This window comes from Thamnophis elegans, chromosome 3 (assembly GCF_009769535.1).
Source record: "Thamnophis elegans isolate rThaEle1 chromosome 3, rThaEle1.pri, whole genome shotgun sequence".
NCBI classification, from domain to species: domain Eukaryota; kingdom Metazoa; phylum Chordata; class Lepidosauria; order Squamata; family Colubridae; genus Thamnophis; species Thamnophis elegans.
Genome location: NC_045543.1, coordinates 95,160,946 through 95,183,786, shown reverse-complemented (window position 1 = coordinate 95,183,786; position 22,841 = coordinate 95,160,946). Strand labels below are relative to the sequence as shown.

The 22,841-nt window shown below is 36.6% G+C and overlaps 1 protein-coding gene across 1 annotated transcript in view; it reads left to right on the top strand.

The window, feature by feature from the left end:
• HSD17B4 (hydroxysteroid 17-beta dehydrogenase 4) overlaps positions 1-22,841 on the top strand; it is a 64,416-nt gene that overhangs the window by 20,827 nt on the left and 20,748 nt on the right. The window contains exons 6-17 of the mRNA XM_032214116.1: positions 93-139; positions 263-347; positions 2,157-2,344; positions 2,453-2,544; positions 3,804-3,828; positions 4,671-4,799; positions 9,520-9,626; positions 12,497-12,733; positions 13,558-13,609; positions 14,505-14,576; positions 16,538-16,641; positions 17,630-17,695. Of these exons, the coding sequence (XP_032070007.1) occupies positions 93-139; positions 263-347; positions 2,157-2,344; positions 2,453-2,544; positions 3,804-3,828; positions 4,671-4,799; positions 9,520-9,626; positions 12,497-12,733; positions 13,558-13,609; positions 14,505-14,576; positions 16,538-16,641; positions 17,630-17,695 (1,204 nt within the window). The remainder of the gene's footprint in view (positions 1-92; positions 140-262; positions 348-2,156; positions 2,345-2,452; positions 2,545-3,803; positions 3,829-4,670; positions 4,800-9,519; positions 9,627-12,496; positions 12,734-13,557; positions 13,610-14,504; positions 14,577-16,537; positions 16,642-17,629; positions 17,696-22,841) is intronic.

Sequence of the window (22,841 nt, the reverse complement as noted above, 5' to 3'; positions counted from 1 at the left end):
AATGTTATTTTATTTTTTTCCCCATTACACTGGAATATTTTTGATTCAATTTATGACAATTTCTCTCTTCTTTTTTCTTCTTTGACACGTAGGATATTGAGGGACCGTTCCTTTGCTAGGATCAGCGACGAAGATTGGGGTAAGTTGTACCCCAGTTACAATTATATACATAGTCCATTTTTAAAATGAACATATGATATACTTAATGTATTTCATGCCTTTTCGATGTCTAGATATATTCTATGGCTTGAATTGTTTCTAGATATAATTCACAAAGTTCATTTGAGGGGATCCTTTCTCGTAACCCGAGCTGCATGGAACCATATGAAAAATCAGAAATTTGGAAGGTAAGTAGACATGATTGCTCACCAAATATATATACTGATCAGACTAAAACCATTAGATTAGACACAGAGAATATAGTTTGTGGTTTGTGATTCTACTGTACCAATAGTTATTTCTCATAAAAATTTCAGCATGAAAAACTACATCTAAAGTAGAATCCTCATCTCTACAGGCAACCAAATAGAGGTCTATTCATATATCAGAATATTATTAGATTTTTTTTAAAAGCAACAGTATAGTTGCTAATACTAATCAAGGTAGTATTTAAAGTGCTGAAAAAAACCTGCATTCTTTATCTATAAACTTTTCCACAGCCATATAAACTACATTTTCCATGTTGTAGCTGCTGCAACTGAACCTGGAAATCTTGCCTAAGATTTCCAAATGTGGAGTTGATAGTGGAATTGAAGCTACCATGAATGGTTTCTTACTGAGTACTGCAGTAATTTGAAAAAGAAGCATGGGTGGTACAATTCACAATAGTGTTTAATTGGAAGCCCGGAGTACAGGGATGAAATTCAGCAGCTTCTGATAGATTCTGGAGAACCGGTAACAGAAATTTTGAGTAGTTCGGAGAACCAGCAAATACTACCTCTGGCTGGCCCCATAGTAGGGTGGGAATGGGGATTTTGCAATATCCTTCTCCTGGAGTGGGGGGGGGGGATGGAGATTTTGCAGTATCCTTTTCATGCCACGCCCACCAATCCATGCCCACAGAACCAGTAGTAAAAAAAATTCACCACTGTCAGAATACAACCCTTTCTGATCTTTTATGACATTATGGAAATTATGATTAGCCACATCTGAAATCCACAAGTTGGAAATTATGACAATGGAGGTGCTGGATTCTGAAACTCCTATATACCATACACATTGGAAGTTGTTTTTAATTAGTTTTTTCCCATTAGCCCCAAAGCCAAAACATTGCTAACTAGCATTTCACCCAAACAGCAAGAATAGTTCTCAGTAAGAACTGAAAGCTACTCCTGTTGTTTGGGTAAAATGCTAGTTCTCTGAATAATTTTAATGCTTTTAATGTTGATAGATTGAATCTAAAATTCAATATTTTTTAGGAAGATATTTCCCTATTACATTACATTTGCGTCATTGGTTGCACTTAATCACATTTAAATATGATACAGTTTAGAAATAATGATCATATTAAAAAAGAATTGCTTGTTCTGTTTTTATTTTGTCTGCATTCACTTTTCTCAGTTTGTAAACTGCTTTCCATAAGTTGTCCCTAAATAAGGACTGTGAGTTGTTTTTTTTCTTGCAACTCTTTGATTCTATTTTGATCTACATTCAGCTAATTTTCATTACCAATAGCACGTTCTGAAAGCAAATTTATTTGTTCTGTGAGTTAACTGGGACCTATCTCTGTATTCAGTACTTATGAAATATAACCTTTGTAGTTACTCCATGCCTATCAGTTCTTCAAAGACGTTGGATTAAAAGTTGTCTGATGGTAATCACGGTAACACGCTAAATGGGTCCCTTAAACACAGCTACTTCAATATTTTTTATGAAACCTAAAGCAGAATAAGAGAAGATATTGAAAACAGTTTATTTTCTGTTTAAAGAATGTTCATTGTCCCTTTAAAACTTTGTTAAATGGCAATGTTGTCTAATTAGCACAATTTTTACATCTTGTTGCTGCTTTTTATAGAGAGGTTTATGTATTGAGCCAAATGTTTTTTTATGCAGTATCACCCAATTCTATTGCTTTGACTGATGCAATCCCCTTCAACCTTCCATCAGGCTTTTTGTTGCTGTATTCTAATCTCAATTTCCTACTGTTTGTTTTCAAGAATAATCATGACTTCCTCAGCTGCTGGAATATATGGGAACTTTGGCCAGGCTAATTACAGTGCTGCCAAACTTGGTGTTTTGGGTCTGGCAAACACACTTGCAGTTGAAGGCAAGAAGTACAACATCCACTGCAACACGATTGCTCCCATGGCAGGCTCCAGGATGACACAGACAGTTATGCCTCCAGGTAAATAATTGTAAACATTCGCAACAAATTAGCTTGAGTGTATGATAAAATATCTCTTCTGTTCTCTACTCCTGAGGCTTGTTTTTGCATAAATTTCATTTTCCCTAGCTATGTTGGATGCCCTCAAACCAGAATATGTGGCCCCTCTTGTCCTTTGGCTGTGTCATGAAAGATGTCAAGAGAACAGTGGACTGTTTGAGGTAATATCCATTTATTGTTCTTTCCTAGCAATGGGCCTTGCATCCATCACATTTTCCTTCTCTCTCTCTCTCTCTCTCTCTCTCTCTCTCTCTCTCTCTCTCTCTCTCTCTCTCCCTCCCCCTCCCCCTCCCCCCTCTCCCTCCCTCTCCCTCCATCCCTCGTCCCTCCCCCTCCCTCCCTCTCTTCACAATTCAAATCCATGCAGAAATCTGTTCTCACATTACAGATAATCCTTGACTTACAACAGTTCATTGAGTGACCTTTCACAATTACAATGACACTGAAAAAAGTGACTTACAAACATTTTTGACACTTATCACATTGTAACAGTTTACATTCAGATGCTTGACAACTGCTTCATATTTATGATGGTTGCAGTGTCCTGGGGTCATGTGGTCCTGGTCTGACAAGCACAGTCAATGGGGAATCCAGATTCACTTAAGAACCATGTTACTAACTTAATAACTGCTGTAATTCACTTAACATATGTGGCAAGAAAAGTCCTAAAATAAGGCAAAACTCAGTTAATAATTGTTACTTAACAACATAAATTTTGGGCTGCGTTGTGGTCATAAGTCAAGGACTACCTCTATAGGATAAGTTGAACATATCATGTGAATATCATGCTGAAAAACAGCAATGGATTTGAAATCAAATGTTTTATCACAATGGTGAAAAGAATATTTATTAAAACGATTCCAGCACATATTGAACCTTAGGGACAATAATCACCATAAGAAGAAGGAATTCAGCCTTATCCTACATGATCACCTTATATTCTAATTCCATACTCCAGATAACACTACATTCACATCCCAAATGGCAAGGACCAAGGGAAACAGAGAAATATTACTAGACCTGCAACAATCTCACTTTTTGCAGAAATATGAAAAAGTTTAGAAAATCATCTTAAATAGAGAATACCCTGAGAATGAACATGCTCAGAACCTAAAGTTGACTGATGTTGAGCGGAAAAAACTGAGGAGACAGGACATAAAAATCAGATCAATGCTTTGTAATATAAGAAGCTAACGCTGTTTAAAGCTGGTCATGTATTGGTTGAATTGAACTAAATCTAATCATAAGGCCTTTTGTAAGAATCAACTTCGTATGGAGGTAAAAAGTAAATGCATATTTTGATCTATTGGAACTAATCTGTTGTGATTAAATGGGAGCTACTCCCATAAGATTTGCTGTCCATGCTTCATTTTCAGTTTTCTTTGTAAATTATATTGATTTTTAAAACTGTATGTTACAGGTTGGAGCTGGCTGGATTGGAAAATGTAAGTCTTCTTGCTCATTTGGTCTAGTGAGAAAGAATCTGAATTTGACACAAAATCCAAACTAATGTGTTAAACTAGATTATAACAACATTAAATCATTTCATTTTAAGAGTGGTAGAATTTGAGGATAATTTCACTGACTCTCATCTGAGCCTCCTGCCCTTGCTCTCTTTCTTACTATATTAGGATTGGATTTTGTTCATTTGTTTGTTTATTTGGTTTGGTTAAAAGAGATTAATCATAGATAGTTGGTAAATGCAGTTTGCTTTAATTGCAATAGCACTTAGACTTAGATACTGCTTTGCAGTACTTTATAGCCTTCTCTCAGCAGTTTACAGAGTCAGCAACAACAATCTGGCTCCTCATTTTACTCACCTCAGAAAGGATGAAAGGCTGAGTCAACCTTGAGCCGGGTGAGCTTTGAGCTGCCAAATTACAGGCAGCTGGCAGGCAGCAGAAGTAGCCTGCAGTACTGCACTCTAACCACTGTGCCATCACAGCTTTACCTTCACCAGGGCCCTCAATAAATTTTTTTTTAATTCCACCTTTAACTATTCTTAGCTGTCAAAATGGTTCTGGTGTCCAGCACAAACAAACAATGTGTTGATGACAAATCAAGAAAAGCTGCTGCAGTTTCAGATTGGAATAAATACTCTATTCAGAGTTCTCAAGAATGTGCATAGTATGCTAAGTTCCAATTTGCTATCTGCAGGGAAGATAATCCATACTTTGTTTTGATCAGAAAAAATTTAACATTTATAAAAGGAACTAGTGATGCAGCTACACCTGAATGGTTATTTTTAATTGGTGTTTAATAACCTTTCTAATTGCTATTTGCTTAGTACGCTGGGAGCGATCCCTGGGAGACGTTGTCAGGAATAAAAACCACCTAATGACACCAGAAGCCGTGGAACATAATTGGGAAAAGATTTGTAATTTTGATAATGCCCAAAAACCTAAAGAAATTGGAGGTACAAGCAACTTTATATTCATTACATATTTTGTAAGGTTACAAACTGTAAATATTACAGTATATAAAAATAAAAGTGCATAATGATTTATTTTAATTTTAATATATGTGTGTTTGTGTATGTCTACTTATGTCTTACATATAGCTTTAGAAAGTAATTTTTTTTCATAATAATTCATTTTTCCCAAAGTTTTTGATTTTTTTAAGGTTATACATTTTGTATAATATAAGTAGATATTATAAGTCATACCAATTTGCATAAAATGTTTCCATTTTCTTTCCTTAATGTTACTAATTTATAAATTACCTTTTCCATAAAGACTAAAGTCCAAAGTTTCATCCCAAAGCTAATCAAATGGGTCTGTGTGTAAATATATGCTTAATCATTTATCAATTCATCCAGACTGATGTACAATTTATTGTATATAATTCCAACAACAGATCAATAAAATGATAGCAGGCATATACATTATCCAACAGGATCACCTATTCATCCTTTTTCAAAATTTCAGCCAGTATTAAATGACAACTAAGAAATTGCTGATAAATCATTGACTGTCAATTCAATAATCCTACCTTCATTATTTAACAGTGAAAATCATTTTTGCTGTGATTGGAAATGGCCATGAGATTTCTAATTGATTGAATTTAAAAAAAACTATCTACAACCTTATTTTAGAACTGATCATTTGGCATTTATTGTACTTTATTGTATTGTAATTGTGGACTGAATGCTGAAAATTAGGTCCAGATTATGTTTCTGGGACAATTTGAACAAATAAGCCTAAATACATATTACAGGTACTAATTTTTGGAAGAATTAGGGGAAAAAAGCATATCGAGGGGCAAAGATGGTGGTGCTCTCTTTTATCTCCATATCTTCATTTCAAATAGACACTTTAGGTATTAGTTTGTTTCATTAACAAAATATAATTTATTTCTAAATAGTTGATCAATAGTTCAGGAATACAACATATGCTTTGCATGCAGTAAGCCCCCTTGGTAAGCTCAAGAATTGGATCCCCCCAAATCAAGTGGTATGCTGCCAGTTCGCACTGGTTCGGGCAAAGCTGTAGTGGCAGTGGCGCGAGGCTCCGCTACCCACCCTGATGTCATCAAAGAGCTTCGCGTGCGCTCCCCCTACCAAACTGGTAGTGAAGAAAATAGAATATCATCTCTGCCCCAGATCCTTAAAAATCCTTACTGTCAGTGTGGACAGTATTGGGTTAAATTTATGAATGATCTGAGTTAATGTAAGGTTGCTTCCTATGTTTTTAAGCTCTGATTACTTAATGCAGAAAAGAGCGATTTCAAGCACTTTCCCCCCTTCTTCATGTTCTTTCTAGCAAATCCAGGTGGACTCTAGATAGGTCAATCTGTCACAGACCATTGCTACCTAGGTATGATAAATAGGTATCTTAAGTAAATATGCAAGTGTTTTAAGATTAGGGCCAGATTGCTAACAGTTGACACTGACTTCATGGCATATAGTCAACTTTGAGAGTCTGATATGAAATGATACCTGATACAAAAATTATTAGTTCTGCTTTGCATTATTCTTTTTGATTTGGACACATCAATAAGAATATAGCTTGTTATATATAGCGGGTCTTTTAGTTTTCTACTAAAAAAGGCATTCTGCGTGGTTTTGGGATAAGAGTCCAACTTTTGAATCTTCACCTGTGAGAATAAGCAAAAGAGGAAAAGAAAAATGCTGCACATATCTGATAGACTATTTAGTTTTTCTGTATTAGAGCATTAGGAAATTAGACAATTAAAAAAACTTTCTCCCTTAATGCCTGAAGACACTGAAGTAAGAAAAACTAATTAAGAGTATTTACATTAAAATTGAAGCCTTTATATCTGCAAATTCAAGCTATCCTAGAAGATTTCCTTAAAAACTATCACAGCATTAATGTAAGTAAATTAATGTTGTGAAAAGCTGTTATACACTAAACCATTGCATATAATTATACAAAAATATCAATTAGCGTAAGCCTTTACCTATCATTTGTAAGGATTACCTAGAGTTGTATTTATTTGCAACCATAGGATTTAGCAAAATGCATATAGAATTTCAGCCGTTCAACACATGCTCTCTAATATTAACAGTACTATTTGCCGATGTGGTTTCATATGTTTCTTTGCAACCATTGCAAACAAAGCAATTTGTTTTGTTACATTTGTCTCTCTCAGATTTTTTTTCTTCTAAACTAGACTGATTCACTTGGATTAACGAGGGTGAATCTAGCTCTAGCTTCCTGATAAAGTTTGCACAGTAGATCAAATCTTCCACCTGTAAGTTATTACAAATGCATAAGTGATGTGTAATTGGCAATCCTTTTTATCTTCCATCCAAATAAACTGTTGGCATTGTTTGAAAACAGCTCTGTGAAGGCTTTTCTCATTGGTATAAGAGACTAAATAGTATGGCATTCCTTGTCCTTCTTTAAAAAAAATAGATACCATTTAGCTAACTTAAGCTTTCAAACCTGCTTTATATCTTGTCTAAAACCTTTAAAAATAAATAGTTCTTCAATAATGTATGCTAATTTATATCACTCAGAAGTTTCTGATCTAGTCAGAATTGTGAGAGTAGTTTTAGACACTAATTCATCCATTTGTTAGCATTAAATTGTTTGTGAAGCATTATTGTGCCAAATAAGCATCGGGCATATTCCAATAATATTTCTATAACATAAAATTATTGCTTTCTTTTCTTTATATTTATTGATGGAAGGCCCACTTGTAATCCCAACATTGCTATTGGCATACATGGGAATAAGACTAATATTGAATTTATGAATTTACTCTGGACTACCTCTAACTCTTCTGGTTTACTAAATCCCCAAATTGGGCCTCATATACGATTTCGCCTCAGAAAGATGCTAAGCACAGGCTGTACTAACCATAGTTTATATAATTATAAATTGTGGCTCAGAATGATATGCAGATATTTTAGTCTCTGAAAGCATAATATACATTTTCATTTTCCTGACTTTAACAAGCATGAAATGTTGAGTGCTGTATCATTTCAAAAGTGATTTCTTTTTGTAATGATCTTATTAAAATGATTATAAGCCTTAATAATGGATCAGTGTTTGTATATTTCCTTGCTAGATAATTACTGTATTTTTTTGGAGTATAAAACACATCTTTTCCCCCCAAAAAGGTGGGTGAAAATCTGGGTGCATCTTATACACTGAAGCATTTTTGGCCTCCTGAAACCCTGCCCCTTCACAAAAACAAACATGCAGAGGGTTCGGAGGCCTGCAAAGTGCTCCTGGGGCCTGGGGAGGACAAAAATGAGTGAAAAAATTGCCTTTTTGCTCATTTTTGCCCACCTCCAGCTACCAGGAGCGCTTTGCAGGCCTCTCAAACAAAAAAAAATGAGGCGTGCAGAGGGTTTGTGAGGTCTGCAGAGTGCAAAAACCTTTTTTTTAAAATTTACCTCTTCAAAATTTTGGTTGTCTTATACTCTGGTGCGTCTTATACTCCGAAAAATATGGTGTAGCATCTTTGTCCAAAAAATATTATTAAAGAAGTAAATAATCAATGATGTAAGTTACTGTAATAAGTAAGTAATGTAATAAGTTACTATAATGTTCCATTTAGATATATGCTTATGTGGAGGCCTGCCATATCTTAAGACTAGCCAATTATGTTGAGTTGGCTCATGCTTGGGAGTGAAATTCTCTTAGCTCTTAAGTTCATTTGTCAAGTTGCCATGTCTTAAATATTGTGATCAGTTAGAAGGTCACACTGAACTTTTGAGTTAAGATGAGATACAAAGGTAACAAGGAATGAATACACCATAAATATATCATATATGAAGCTGGATAGCTTTTCAAATAGGTTTTTTTCCTCTTCTGTGTGGCATTCTCTTCTCTGGTATCAAACATTTTGGGCCAGATGGGACTAATAATTGGCTTGTAAAGGCCAATTGTAAAGGTTTGTAAAGTTAAGAGCCAGTGTTACTCACTTCAAAAACTAAAACAAAATCTCACCATAACCATTTGCGCAAGGTAAATTTTGTCCAATTGTATTTAAAGAAATTAGCAGAATAGGGCTCCGAAACATATCTTTTTATTAATCACACTGAACCCCTACTTTGTTTCACTTCACACAAACAATATGAACAAGATATAGAATTAAACCAAACTGAAGTAGGTCACTCATTGTGATAGCATTGGCTAAGAAATACAACATATATGTATAATCTCTATCTAAATGTTCTAACACCACCCTCATTTAAAAAATAATGATTCTGCTTCCAACCACACCTGTAAAAGTATTGAAAGATGTTTTACGATGTTTAGGAATACAGACTCCCTTTCTTCAAATGATTTTTAGCCTCAGTGTGATTCTTTGGAATCTGATTGCAGCTGTCCTCCTTTGTGGAGACAGAAGCAGTTTCCAAAGCACCCATGTGAACATTTATTTATACTGTGATAACACAACATGCAGAAATAGCAGACTTACCTACACCGTCCCTGCTTAACTATAGAAGTTTCTTATTCATTCGAATCAAGTAACACTTCTGCAATTTACAAAATGTATCTGACATTCCAAGTATGACGCAGTTAAAAAAAACACACCTCTTCGTGTGAAATCAAATGCCATGTAACATTTTTTGTTGGTCGTGTTACAGCTCCAGAGATAGCTATGGAAAGACTACTTTATTTTTATAGCTTTGAAACCACTATTTTTTCTATTTCCAGAATCTCCTATTATGCAGAATGAAGTGCTGAATCAAATAGAGTCTCAGAATGTCTCTGCAAATCCTGTAAGCCACAATGCGCCCACATCCTCTACTGACATTAACCCTGTAAGTAAAATGCATATGCCCATTATTGTACTGGAAGACATTCCACTTGCCTGAAACCACAAGAAACTTGTTACAGATGTGAATCAGAAGATGCAGTGTATAGTCTTAAAAGTTCAATTTCAAAAAGACAAAGGAACGAAAATATCTTTCTGTCACTCTTAACTGTTTTATTCCTTAAATAGCTTTTATAAGAACCATTGCATTGATTAGGTGAGAGATGAATTGGTTTTGCTCTGGAGAATTCCAACTCTTAATGTTTGTTTTTTTAAATAGATTTAATTTTTCTAAGCAGTAAAACAAAGTACAGTTTCTGCCAAAAATAAAAGTATTCCAATTCATGATTATTGTGACTTAATATCCCAGACAATATACTGCAGCAATGCCTTTTAAACAATTAAAAGTAGAAAGGACATTTATATCCTAGGGTTATTTGTACCTTGTAAGAGGGACACGGTGACTCAGTGGCTAAGACACTGAGTTTGTCGATCATAAAGGTCAGCAGTTTGGCAGTTCAAATTCCTAGCGCTGCATAACAGAGTGAACTCCTGTTATTTGTCCCAGCTTCTGCCAACCTAGCAATTCAAAAGCATGTAAAAATGCAAGTAGAAAAATAGGGACCACCTTTGGTGGGAAGATAACAGCGTTCCATGCGCCTTCAGCATTTAGTCATACTGGCCACATGACCACAGACATCTTCAGACAGCGCTGGCTCTTCGGCTTTGAAACAGAGATGAGCTCTGCCCCCTAGAGTTGGGAACGACTAGCACATATGTGCAAGTGCAACCTTTACCTTTAAGCTGTCTTACTACATTTCATTTTGCAGAATATGATAATTTAAAAAATGGAGCTGGGTCACCTAGCAAATAGAAAAGTGGAACTTGTTGTTTAATCATACAAGAATTGAGTTAAAGAAGACATGGAAGAACTATGGCTGAATCCCAACACATTAGCTGCCTTTTATTTTGACAAGTGGACTTTCTCCTGCTTTCCCCACTTCTAAAGCCCACCCCACCAGTCTTCCACAATCAAATATCATGATCACTTTGGGGGATATTTGACCATTCTGCTTAATAAAGTCATTCCTATAACAAGCATTGTTAATTGGAACTATCTATTTTGGTAAGTGTTTCTCATTGGATACACTCAGGTCCTCTATCCTTTATTTCTAATATTTGAGGGACCGTCACAAAGAAAAGGGGGTCAATCTATTTTCCAAAACACCAGAAGGCAAGATAAAAAATAAAGGATAGAAACTTGTTGTGGCCCAGCAGGGGCCATTGGAGCTGCCACCAGACTCCGACAGCTAGGGGCCCTATGAATCAGCTCTGGAGATGTGGAGGACCCTGGACAGGGTTCCGACTCCGAGCAGGGCGCAGAGAGACTGGTTGGCCACCAGGTGGCACCTGAGCCTTGGACCAGTGGGGAGGAGACAAGGGAGAGTGATCCAAAAGCCAGCAGTGAGTTGTTCCTCGATGCCATTGAAGAGCTACTCGGCGTCAGGAACAATTACACAATTACAGGAGGTAATTGCACTCAGCTGGTGGTCATTAGGCTCCTCTCCAGACTATAAAAAAGACTGCTTGTGACACGCCCCTCTTGCAGACGTCAATGCAGGATTGAATGTTGGAGGACAGTACTGGGAGCTTGGCAGGCTGGATTGCTGCCAAGCCTTATCTGTGTTTATTGCTGCCTGAGTTTGTCTGAGTTGCTGCCAAGGTCCTTATCTGTTTGTTTTGCTTGGCTTTCAGCCACCGAGGTTTTGGTGTCTTGTTATTAAAGGACATTCCATTTAAGCTTGTCTCGGCATTCGTTACTGGACAGAGGAGGGGGTCAGAAAAGAAACTGATCAAAGAGAGAAGCAACCTAGAACTAAGGATAAATTTTCTAACAGAACAATTAACCAGTGGAATAGCTTGCCTTCAGAATTTGTGGATGCTCCATCACTGGAGGCTTTTAAGAAGATACTAGAAAGCTTCTGCTTGAGCAGGGGTTGGACTAGATTTCCAAAGCCCTGCTCAACCCTAACCCTAACCTTACATAGAGATATTGAAATAAGGGTGCATTTGGCTTTTGGGTTATAATTAACCCATAATACATTTACCTTCAGCCTTCCTGACATTTTAATGCTTAGAATCAAAGAAATAATTTGTTATGTTTGGAATGATTTAAATCTTGATAAGATTTATTAGGATTATATGCTAATTTCTAAAATGATTTTTTATAACTATAGCAATAGCAATAGCAGTTAGACTTATATACCGCTTCATAGGGCTTTCAGCCCTCTCTAAGCGGTTTACAGAGTCAGCATATTGACCCCAACAACAATCCGGGTCCTCATTTTACTCACCTCGGAAAGATGGAAGGCTGAGTCAACCCTAAGCCGGTGAGATTTGAACAGCCGAACTGCAGAACTGCAGTCAGCTGAAGTAGCAGAACTGCAGTCAGCTGAAGTAGCCTGCAGTGCTGCATTTAACCACTGCGCCACCTCGCCAACTGACCCACACCTTCATTTACATTCGGAGTGTCTCACTCTTACACTGACTAGAATTACTGGCAGTGGGGGTTCAGCAACAGTGTTGCCCTATATGTTAGTTGGTAAAATGTATTAGTCAATAAAATGCTTAATGTGTTGTTATTTATATAAATAAAATAGATGTTGTTAAAATATGTAAAATCCTTTTCTGAGAAATGTGAACCAAGTGTTTTCCTGTAAGTATGTATACATCTTGAAAGAACTAGATATGATTATCATCACTTATGGCAAGTGTTTATTTACAAACTTTAAACACTTTAAGCTCCTTGAACTAATGGCAAATATTAGTAGCTAAACATCTAAATCAACAAATAATGTGTGTGTTTAATACCCACAGGCAAAAAGCATTGGCCACAAGTTACCCGAGTTTGCATATGAATACACTCATTTGCAGCCCATTTTGTATGCGCTTGGAGTGGGTATGTCCACCAAGGATCCGGATAATCTGAAATTCCTGTTTGAAGGGAGTGAAGAGTTTTGCTGCCTTCCTACTTTTGCAGTCATACCAGCTCAAGCTTCCACGATTGATGGTGGTATAGCCAGTATTCCAGGACTCAATGTTGATTTAACAAGAGTAAGGATGCAATAGAGCAACTAATTTGTTTTATGTTACAACCTAATAGAAAACTGTGTTCATTGCCAGTACAAAATGGGGAAATGGAAAGAGTTTTATAAATAAATAAAATAAAATAAAATAAATAAAACTTTAAAATCAAAGTACCAAATCCATAGTTTGGCTTCCCGTTTTTCCTCAGTGTCCAAGATAATGTGGAAGTTTGGGAGTCGGGTGGACTCAGTTCTGTAGCATTGATATGAATATCACAGCAGCCTAATAGCCATCACAATAATTTTATTGGGATGGAATAACAAAGTAATTGGATATGCTTTGCTAGACATTTCGTGTAGGTGTTTTTTCAATGCTTTTTTGAAACCAGACTGAAGTAGTAATGAGCTTGAGGTATTTTACGCTTTAATTTCTACTTTCAAAAGAAAGAAAAAATAAACAAACTATGAGGGATACTGACAATATGATTTAAAAAACAATACCCAATCACTGAAAGTTTAGTGAAAGGAAAAAAAGGAAGTGAATTAAATGAAAACTACTTTTTAAATTGGACCCTTGGAAGAGATAAGGATATTTTGCATCTAATGGCATATTCACTTCCAGACAATGAAGATTTACAAGGCCATAAAATAGTAATGCCTCATTACTTTCATTACTTTTCAACAAATAAAAAAGTAATGTCTTTTATTGGGAAAATCCTCAATTTGAACTTTAGTCCTGTTTCCCCTCCCCCCCGCCCCCCACTTTGCCAAATTAAACTGGTAATGTATTTAAGAAAATAGTTTGATGTATATTTCAGTTCTATATTTTGTGAAAAATATTTTTCCTCTTAGGCTTTACATGGTGAACAATATTTGGAGTTGTACAAACCGTTTCCTACATCAGGTGAGACTTTTACATATCTAATTAGCTTCATTAGAATATATTGTATTTCCATAAATGTACCGTACTATTTCTCTTCTTCTCTTCTAGTTATTGTTTTTCTCTCTATGTAGTTATATGAATAGGAGTTCCACTGGAATTGAACCACTCCTGAATACTATAGAGCTATATCTAAGATATAACTTTTCTTCCTGCTCTTAAGGGGAGATTTTCTAAGTACTATCATGCATCAAAGAGCAGAGCAAGTATTCAATATAATCTTCTTCAATTTAGTGTCTCCAGATTGGTTAAGGTTCAAATAATCCATGCCACCTAGGAATAATGGAAGTGAAAATGTTTCTGAAGACTATGTTTTTGTAGGATGAGTTAATGTTTTTATGCAGAAGAATGCACCTTTTGCATGCAAGGGGCCCAAACTGTTCAAATGATTGCCACAACTCTCCAGTATCACAATGGAAGTGAAAAAGTCTTGGGGCTTCAGTCACATGGTTGCACATGCCCTCTTGACTGTACTTGGTTTCCCTCAAATGTCCTTGGTCCAAATAAAATTTTATTGTTTCATATCTATTCTGTGCTGTATTAATAATAATCATTTATACTATGATACTATGAAGAAAACAGAAAAATATATGGGTTTTTTTTAGTACTTATTTGTTATTAGTCATCCAACCTTGTTGAATTATTGTTAAATTATTGTTAAATTATTGTTAAATTATTGTTAAATTATTGTTAAATTATTGTTAAATTATTGTTAAATTATTGTTAAATTATTGTTAAATTATTGTTAAATTATTGTTAAATTGTTGTTAAATTGTTGTTAAATTATTGTTAAATTATTGTTAAATTATTGTTAAATTATTGTTAAATTAATTATTATTGATTTTGTTTTACATTTTAGGAAAACTGACTTCACAAACCACTATTGCTGACATTCTTGATAAAGGCTCGGGAGCTGTTATACTTTTAGATGGTAATTCTCTTGGATTTTGTGATGGATAAATAGCTGGAGATGTTGGGATAGAAACTGCCCTGAAAACTAGTTGATGATAACTTGGAAGGCCGGGAGCCATCTCAGGTGAAAGTCGTATAAAATGAATTGGAAACACTCAATTTTACCATAAGCTTCAGTTTTCCCTGGCTTGTCCAAACCATTTCCATAGCATTCCATTTCTACAATGTAATATTGTGGCTCTTTTTTTTACAATGCAAGGCAATAATCTGAAAAAGTAAATGATATGTGTGTTCATATATAACTGGAAAATTTATAGTTATGAAGTCCAAACTTTTAGAAGGCATATTGAAGCCTAGAACCTCTTACACCAACCAAACATTCTTGTTTTCACTTATAACCCTATTCTTGATACATTTTAAATGTAATCTGTTGTATTTAAAATACCTTTACAATTCCTTTTAGCTGTTCCTACAATAGCTTGTCGAAATCTTAAAATGAGCAATGAAAACAAACTACAAATTTTAACAAATAGGTAGAATAAAGTCTTGATCCAGTTGATATAAATAGTAAGGTCAGAATAAAATAAAAACATTCAAAACCAAAAATAATATAGAGCTGGCATATTCACCAGTAGCTAGTTTCCTGATCTCAGAGGGAAAAATGATAGAGCGTATGGAAAAGCCTCATGTAACTTAAATTCCTCTAGATGTACTAGGGATGTTCAGTTGTCCCAAAGTATTAGCTCTGTATGGCTTTAATTGAACATGCTAAGCCTTGACATAAGGGCTAAAAATAGAGTAATAAAGGTAGTACTTGACTTACAACAGTTCATTTAGTGACTGTTGAAAGTTACAACAGCAATGAAAAAAGTGACTTACGGCCAGTTTTCACACAACGATTGCATCCCTGGGGGTCACATGATCAAAATTCAGATGCTTGGCAACTGTCTCGTATTTATGATGGTTGCAGTGTCTCAGAGTCATGTGTTCATCTTTGGCAACCTTTTGACAAGCAAAGTCAATAGGGAAACCAGGTTAACTTATTGTAGGTAACTTAACAGCTGTAGTGATTCACTTAATAAATGTGGCAAGAAAGGTGGTAAAACGGGGCGAAGCTTACTTGAAAAATGTCTTGCTTAGCAACAGAAATTTTGGGCTCAGTTGCGGTCCTAAGTTGAGGTTGTCATTGGAAATGAATGGGGTGAAATTCATGATTTCCAGCTCGATAGAGTCAATAAGTAAGATCCTGGGGGTACCAGAACAACAAAGTGATTTTGGTTAAATAATTAAATTGAAACTAAACCTATAGTAATTCTGATTTGTCCTAGTCCAGTCCTTGTACATTGCCGGAACAGTCATGTCCTCCTTATCTTCCCTCTGAGGACAGAGAAATAATTCTAGTTCATTCTTCTGCCCTTCATAGAACTAAAAAACCCTCATCTATATTATACAATACAACTCAATACTATAATGTACCAGCAGCTGCTATACACATTACTTATGCCAGCGGTGGGCCCTTGTATGACTTACGGACTTCAACTCCCAGAATTCCTGAGCCATAAGCCAGATTTCTGCCTACCAGTGTTGTAAAACAGAAGCCAATCTTCCCCTTCTAGTGTTTTATAACTAGCTCACCCAGTACTCAGTTCATTCATAGCTCTAGTCATGATGATATATTTCATATGCCAGTGATAGAGTTTAGGATAGCAAAAGAATCTCTTAAGAATCATCAATCTTTTTAGTGTCATAGTTCTATCAGTTTCAAAACAATATAGAATAATAATATAAGCTCAAAGCATGTGAATATTTCTCTTTCCAGATTGGACCTTCAGCGAAGTTAATGCTCTCCCAATGATTTTAGTTTTTTACCTTTGAAAAGTGTAACACCCAAGCCACTCTATTCATTTTTTTTAAAAAAAAAAACAAGGTTAAAATTAAAATTTAAAAAGGCACCTTTTTTGGCTTCCTCTTCCTCTCTAGTACACACATACCATGGAAAGGATCTTTTGTGCTATAATCAGTTCTCTATCTTTGCTATTGGAGCTGGAGGATTTGGTGGAAAGCGATCATCTGAGAAAGCCAAGGTAATATGAGTTTTGTGTTAGGCTACTGAATTTCAAATGTACTGCCAATTACTTAACAGTCATAAAAAATAATTACTCCCTGAATTCAGTTCACTCACTTGGAAGTTGATTTTTTAAACACTAAGTTCTGTTCAGCTCATAATATGCTCCCTACCATCAGCCTCTCAAAATGTATCTATTTCATTGGTTAAACTAAGCAGGGCGGATGGTAGGGCACTGCAAGTAAACTCCTTGGCAACATTTGCTATTTAGGGAGGGTGGTCAGGTTGCTGATCTTTGAACTAATTTTACTTTGATGTATTATTACCTCAGTTTAAGATTTTGCAGTATACCTAAGAATCAATTGGTTGTCCTCTGGAATCTACCCTGAAAATAAGACCTCCCTGGATAATAAGGGCTTTTGAGCATATGCCAGAGGTGGGTTCCTACAGTTCAGCTGAACCAGTAGTGGTATGCCGGGCTGGGTCGCAGAACTGGCAGCCACCCAGGCTGGCCATGCCCCCAAACCAATTTCCCAGTCGCTGCCATTGCCATCTTTTTTTGGAGTTCTGCGCATGCACAGAACAATTTGAACTGTGCATGCGTGCACACAAGCGAACCTGCAGTAACGCCAGCTAGAATCCACCCCGGCGCATGTGCTAAAATAGCCCTCCCCGAAAATATTGCAGCAGCCATGAGGTGACCACGGTCGCCGCCTCCTGCACCTCAAAAATAATAAGACCTCCCTGAAAATAAGGCCAAGCACTTATTTTGGGGGTCAAAAGAAAATAAGACCCAGTCCTATTTTTGGGAAAACACGGTATATTCTAAGTACTACCTCTTGTAATTTTCAGTACAAGCGCTCTACCTGAGAAACTGCCCACTCTAGTTAAAGCTTTAGAGTTCACCAATTTGTGTAAAACTATCAAACATCCAACATTTCATAAAGAAAAATAATGTTTCTTCTTTTTATTTCTTCTATATTCATTTATTCATTCCTCTCTTTTAGGTCACAGTGGAAGCCCCCAAGAGACCACCAGATGTTGTAATCACTGATGCCACTACAGTAGATCAGGTAAATACTTTAATTCTTAGTGAAAAGTTCCACCTGTACAATTTCTTATGATGAATCTCAGTTCACATTTTTTAGAAATACTAAGTTACTATGAGCCAAGGTGGCGCAGTGGTTAAATGCAGCACTGCAGGCTACTGCTAGATCAGCAGGTCAGCGGTTCAAATCTCACCGGCTCAGGGTTGACTCAGCCTTCCATCCTTCCGAGGTGGGTAAAATGAGGACCCAGATTGTTGGGGGCAATATGCTGACTCTCTGTAAACCGCTTAGAGAGGCCTGAAAGGCCTATGAAGCGGTATATAAGTTTACTGCTATTGCTATTGCTATTACTACCAAAATTAGAGGAGTTGATTAATGATTTTAGAATTTTGCAATACAGAGCTTGTGAGCAGTACCAGTTGGTAGCTAACTGCTTGAATCCATTTGGGTCTTGGACTAACTTAGGTCTTGTATTCTACTGTAAACATCCCCCTTCCCCAATGCTACCTTTTTAAAACATGCCTTAAACATCCATTAATAGAACTTTGTTTTTTAAATAAAAATATTCACATCTAAGAGAGTCCTATTTAGGGTACGTCCTTACATAAAGTACAGGTAGTCCTCAACTTACGACCACAATTGAGCCCCAAATTTCTATTATTAAATGAGACATTAGTTAAGTGAGTTTTGCCCCATTTTATGACCTTTCTTGCCACAGTTGTTAAGTGAATCACTGCGGTTGATAAGTTGCTAATCTGGTTGTTAAGTGAATCTGGCTTCCCCATTGGCTTTGCTTGTCAGAAGGTCGCAAAAGGGGATCACATGATCTTGGGACACAGCAAAGGTCATAAATATGAACCACTTGCCAAGCATCTGAATCTTGATCACATGTTCATGGGGATGCTGCAAAACTTCGTAACTGTGAAAAATGGTCATAAGTCACATTTTTCAGTTCCATTGTAATTGTGAACAGTCATTAAATGAACTGTTGCAAGTGGAGAACTATCTGTAAATCCAGGCATTTTTATTGATGCACTGCCGCATGTCATTTAAGGACGTGCTCATTTTAAAGGACAATATGGTTGTATTATTTTTTTATTTTTTTTAGATTAGTATACTACGTTTTCCCAAAAGCTTGATGTGGGATACAGATCTAATGATGTCCTTTGTTTAGTAAGTGCCCCAGAAGCAACACTCTGGGGTAGGCCAGGGCCAAAGTCACAGACCGATCTTCCATGAAAGAGAAAGAATTTGAACCCAGGGAATGAGAGACGATACCAGCTCATTTCAACAACTCTCTGAATCTAGGATTTCATTTGCACCATATTTTATTCATGGCATTGAACAGCAAAGGCTTTAACCAGCCACAGTACAATTTTCTAATATATGGCTGAATAACTGTTGGCAGGAATTAGTCTTTCTCTCTTTGCCTCAGTCATACCTAGAGAGACAGAAGGAGTCAGAGGATGAAGAAAATGTTCTTAGGCAGACGTTTATGTCATTGTCAAAACCTTTGTTGCATTCACTCCATACTGAAAATCCCCATCATCTGTCACAGCTTGCATTGGAAAGCATGAAGACAGGAGTGATGGAGGTAGCAGGGGTTGCTGTCATGTCAGAAGCCTTAGGTCCTTTTCTTTATCTCTCTCTCTCGGCCTTTGAAGCATATAGCAAATATTCTTCCATCTGCTTTTGCACAGAGTGACTGACTTTGCCCCTAATCTGTTAAAGTCAGGCTTTTGGCCAGTGAATGAACACTAACCAAGGAGAATAGGACCAGCAGTGAAACACGAGGCTCATTTCCTTGACTATGAGGAGGGATAATGAAGGAAAGAATTTAATGAGCTGAGGGTAACCAGAAGAGTTTGTTTTATAACTTCTTCCATACATCAAAGTGCAAGAGAGCAAATATTTCTAAAAAGTCTCCCATCTTCTCTAGCAGCCCCATGATTTGAGGCTCTCTGCCTTAAAACAGTGAAGGAGGAGGGAGAAGAACACTAACAGCTTGTCCTAAGAATATATAGTGATCTAAAATCAGGCTGGATTCTGGATGAATGAAGTAATGTGTTCTAAAAGTTTCAACATAAATTTAAAAAGATTTTTTTTGTTCAGTCATGAAGAGCAAGTGCTGCCTTTCCCTCCCCTACCCTTCCGGTTGCTTCTTTGTAATGTGAGCTTCTTTCAAGTGTGTTTTCTTCTGTTTAATCTTCGCATCATGCAAAAGTGTTGACAGAAGATTAAACTAAATCTAAAAGCATTTAATTGTTAACAATTTGTGAACCGATGAACATACCCATTTCAGTCCCACAAGGGGATGCTCTTACTACAGAGTTTAAAAGCTGCTTCTCAGTACTGCCAAATATCAGAATGAGGTTTTAAATCAATGAAAAGATAAATATTTTGTCAAGGGATTTGTTTCCCTATTGGGAGTCATCTCTTGATCTGTCTATGATGGCTTTTGGAAAAGGGTTAATAAGAAATCAATTTTCACAAACTCCTATCATTTGAAGGCACTGAGGAGAAAATAAATTGTGGCAAAGAATAACGGCAAGGATCATAGGCAGCCATTTGGGCAACAGTTGTGTCATTGGTAACACATATAATGCCCTGTATTCCTCCAAGATTAACTTAATGGAGTTTTAATTCCATTCTTTTCCACAGAGTACAAATACCTCTGGTATTAATGCCGGATATAAGACTGATATATTCTCAGTTTTCATGTGTTGCTTTTTAATTCCTTTTTGTTTGATTCTTTCAACACTTATTGTGCAAATATTATAAATTGACCTAATAAGTGTTGATTGATAAAATATATCTATGCATGTCTAGGAATTAATTAGATTTCAGCTGTTGTAGTTATACAACTATATTGGAATATACACAACCTTCCTAAAGCTGGTTGAAGCTAGTACCTAAAAAGGCATTTTATTAGGATTACAGGGTTTTCTTAATATGTACTATAAACCACTAGAAAAGAATATATGTAGCTCAGAATTGAGCTGTGGGATGCTTGGTGTTTTCTGAATGTGGTTGTTTTCCTCTAGAAGTTTCATTAGCCAACTAGGTAACATCTTCAGTCCTAGGTGAAGAAAGTACCAAGGACTTTGCTATAAAGCACAGATTCCACGAAATACTGAATTTTCAACAGCTTTGCCTTTAAATTTGTTGTGTAAAACTTTCACTGTTCAGCTTCCATCTTTTGTCATACTGCTATGTAAAAATAGGGTTTTTAAATTCTTTGTTAGTAGTTTATTTATTTATTAAATATATCAACTGTTCAACTCCAATATGACCCTAAGCATGATACAATATATAACATTTAAATTAAAACATTCCACAACTGCAAAAACAATGTCCAGAGAAAACAAACGCTATCTCCTAAATTGGTTTCAAACAGCTGCCCCCACTCACCTTGTCCTTGAGCAGGAACAATAAATCTGAGAAGATTCCTCAAATTGTGCACCAGTCCTAAAGAGGGAAGTTCAACCTCCCCTCAGATTAAAGGTGGAACATCTCCCCCCATCAGGATGGTCCAAATATCCTGTCATACTAGAAGCTGTTCTTAAGATTGAATACAGAGTTGTATAATAATTCAGCATAGATGTTAACGCTACAAGGCAGACAAGATAAAGAAATAAACTTCACACAAAACTAAACATTATTTTTATTTGGACTGGCTATAGTAACATCATCCTGCAAGTTGATTGAGCTTCCGCTTCTTCCTTTTTTTAATAATAGTGTAAATAGAGAAGGTGGCTGAGAAGTTTGTGTACACTTTCCACATGTCACAGATTCCATCTAAATTTTCCTTTTCAGGCCCTTGGGAATGGTTTTCCCGTCTCTCCTTCAATGCCACCTTCTTTACTCTCTACAATAGAGCAATTCAAACCCAGCATTGCAATAGTTTTTAAATGATTCACAGTGGAGAAGATTATGAAAGAGATTGAAAGGATCTATCAATAGTTGCACCTCTATATATTGAATGGACATACAGAACTACAGCTTTGTGTCAATGTGAAAGAGACCTTTACTGAGACAAAGGTACATGCAGAGAATTTCTCTGTTTGAGGAACCCATCAACACCTTTGCACTGAACCGATGCTTAGAGAAAAAACATGAGATACTTGTATAGGAGGTTCCACTAGTAGGTACCATTTTTCAGCCAATTAAATTTTCCTACCTCTTGTTGTTAGTTGCAAAGTCGTGTCCGACCCATCGCGACCCCATGGACAATGTTCCTCCAGGCTTTCCTGTCCTCTACCATCCTCTGGAGTCTATTTAAGCTCATGCCAACTGCTTCAGTGACTCCATCCAGCCACATCTTTCTCTGTCGTCCCCTACTTCTTTTGCCCTCCATCTTTGCCAGCATTAGGCTCTTCTCTAGTGAGTCCTTCCTTCTCATTAGGTGGCCAAAGTTTTTGAGTTTCATCTTCAGGATCTGGCCTTCTAAAGAGCAGTCAGGGTTGATCTTCTCTATGAGTGACCGGTTGGATCGCCTTGCAGTCCAAGGGACTCGCAGGAGTCTTCTCCCGCACCATAGTTCAAAGGCCTCAATTCTTTAGCGCTCAGTCTTTCTTATGGTCCAACTTTCACAGCCATACATTGCAACTGGGAAAACCATAGCCTTGACTATACGCACTTTTGTTGGCAGGGTGATGTTTTTCCTGTCTAGATTTGCCATAGCTTTCCTCCACAGGAGCAAGCATCTTTTAATTTCCTGGCTGCAGTCCCATTCTGCAGTGATCTTGGAGCCCAGGAAAATAAAATCTGTCACTACCTCCATTTCTTCCCCATCTATTTGCCAAGAGTTGAGAAGGCCAGATGCCATGATCTTAGTTTTCTTAATGTTGAGTTTCAGGCCAACTTTTGCACTCTCCTTGTTCCTACAACAAGCGGCGCTTTAGTTCCTCTTCTCTTTCTGCCATTACAGTGGTATCATTGCATATCTGAGGTTGTTGATACTTCTGGCAATCTTAATTCCAACTTTTGATTTATCTAGCCCCATCTTTTTCATGATGTGCTCTGCATATAAGTTAAATAGGCAGGGTGACAGTATACAGCCTTGCTGGACTTCTTTCCCAATATTGAACCAAACAGTGATTTTGTGTCCTGTTCTCAGTGTTGCTTCTTGACCAGCATATAGGTTTCTCAAGTGACAAATAAGATGGTC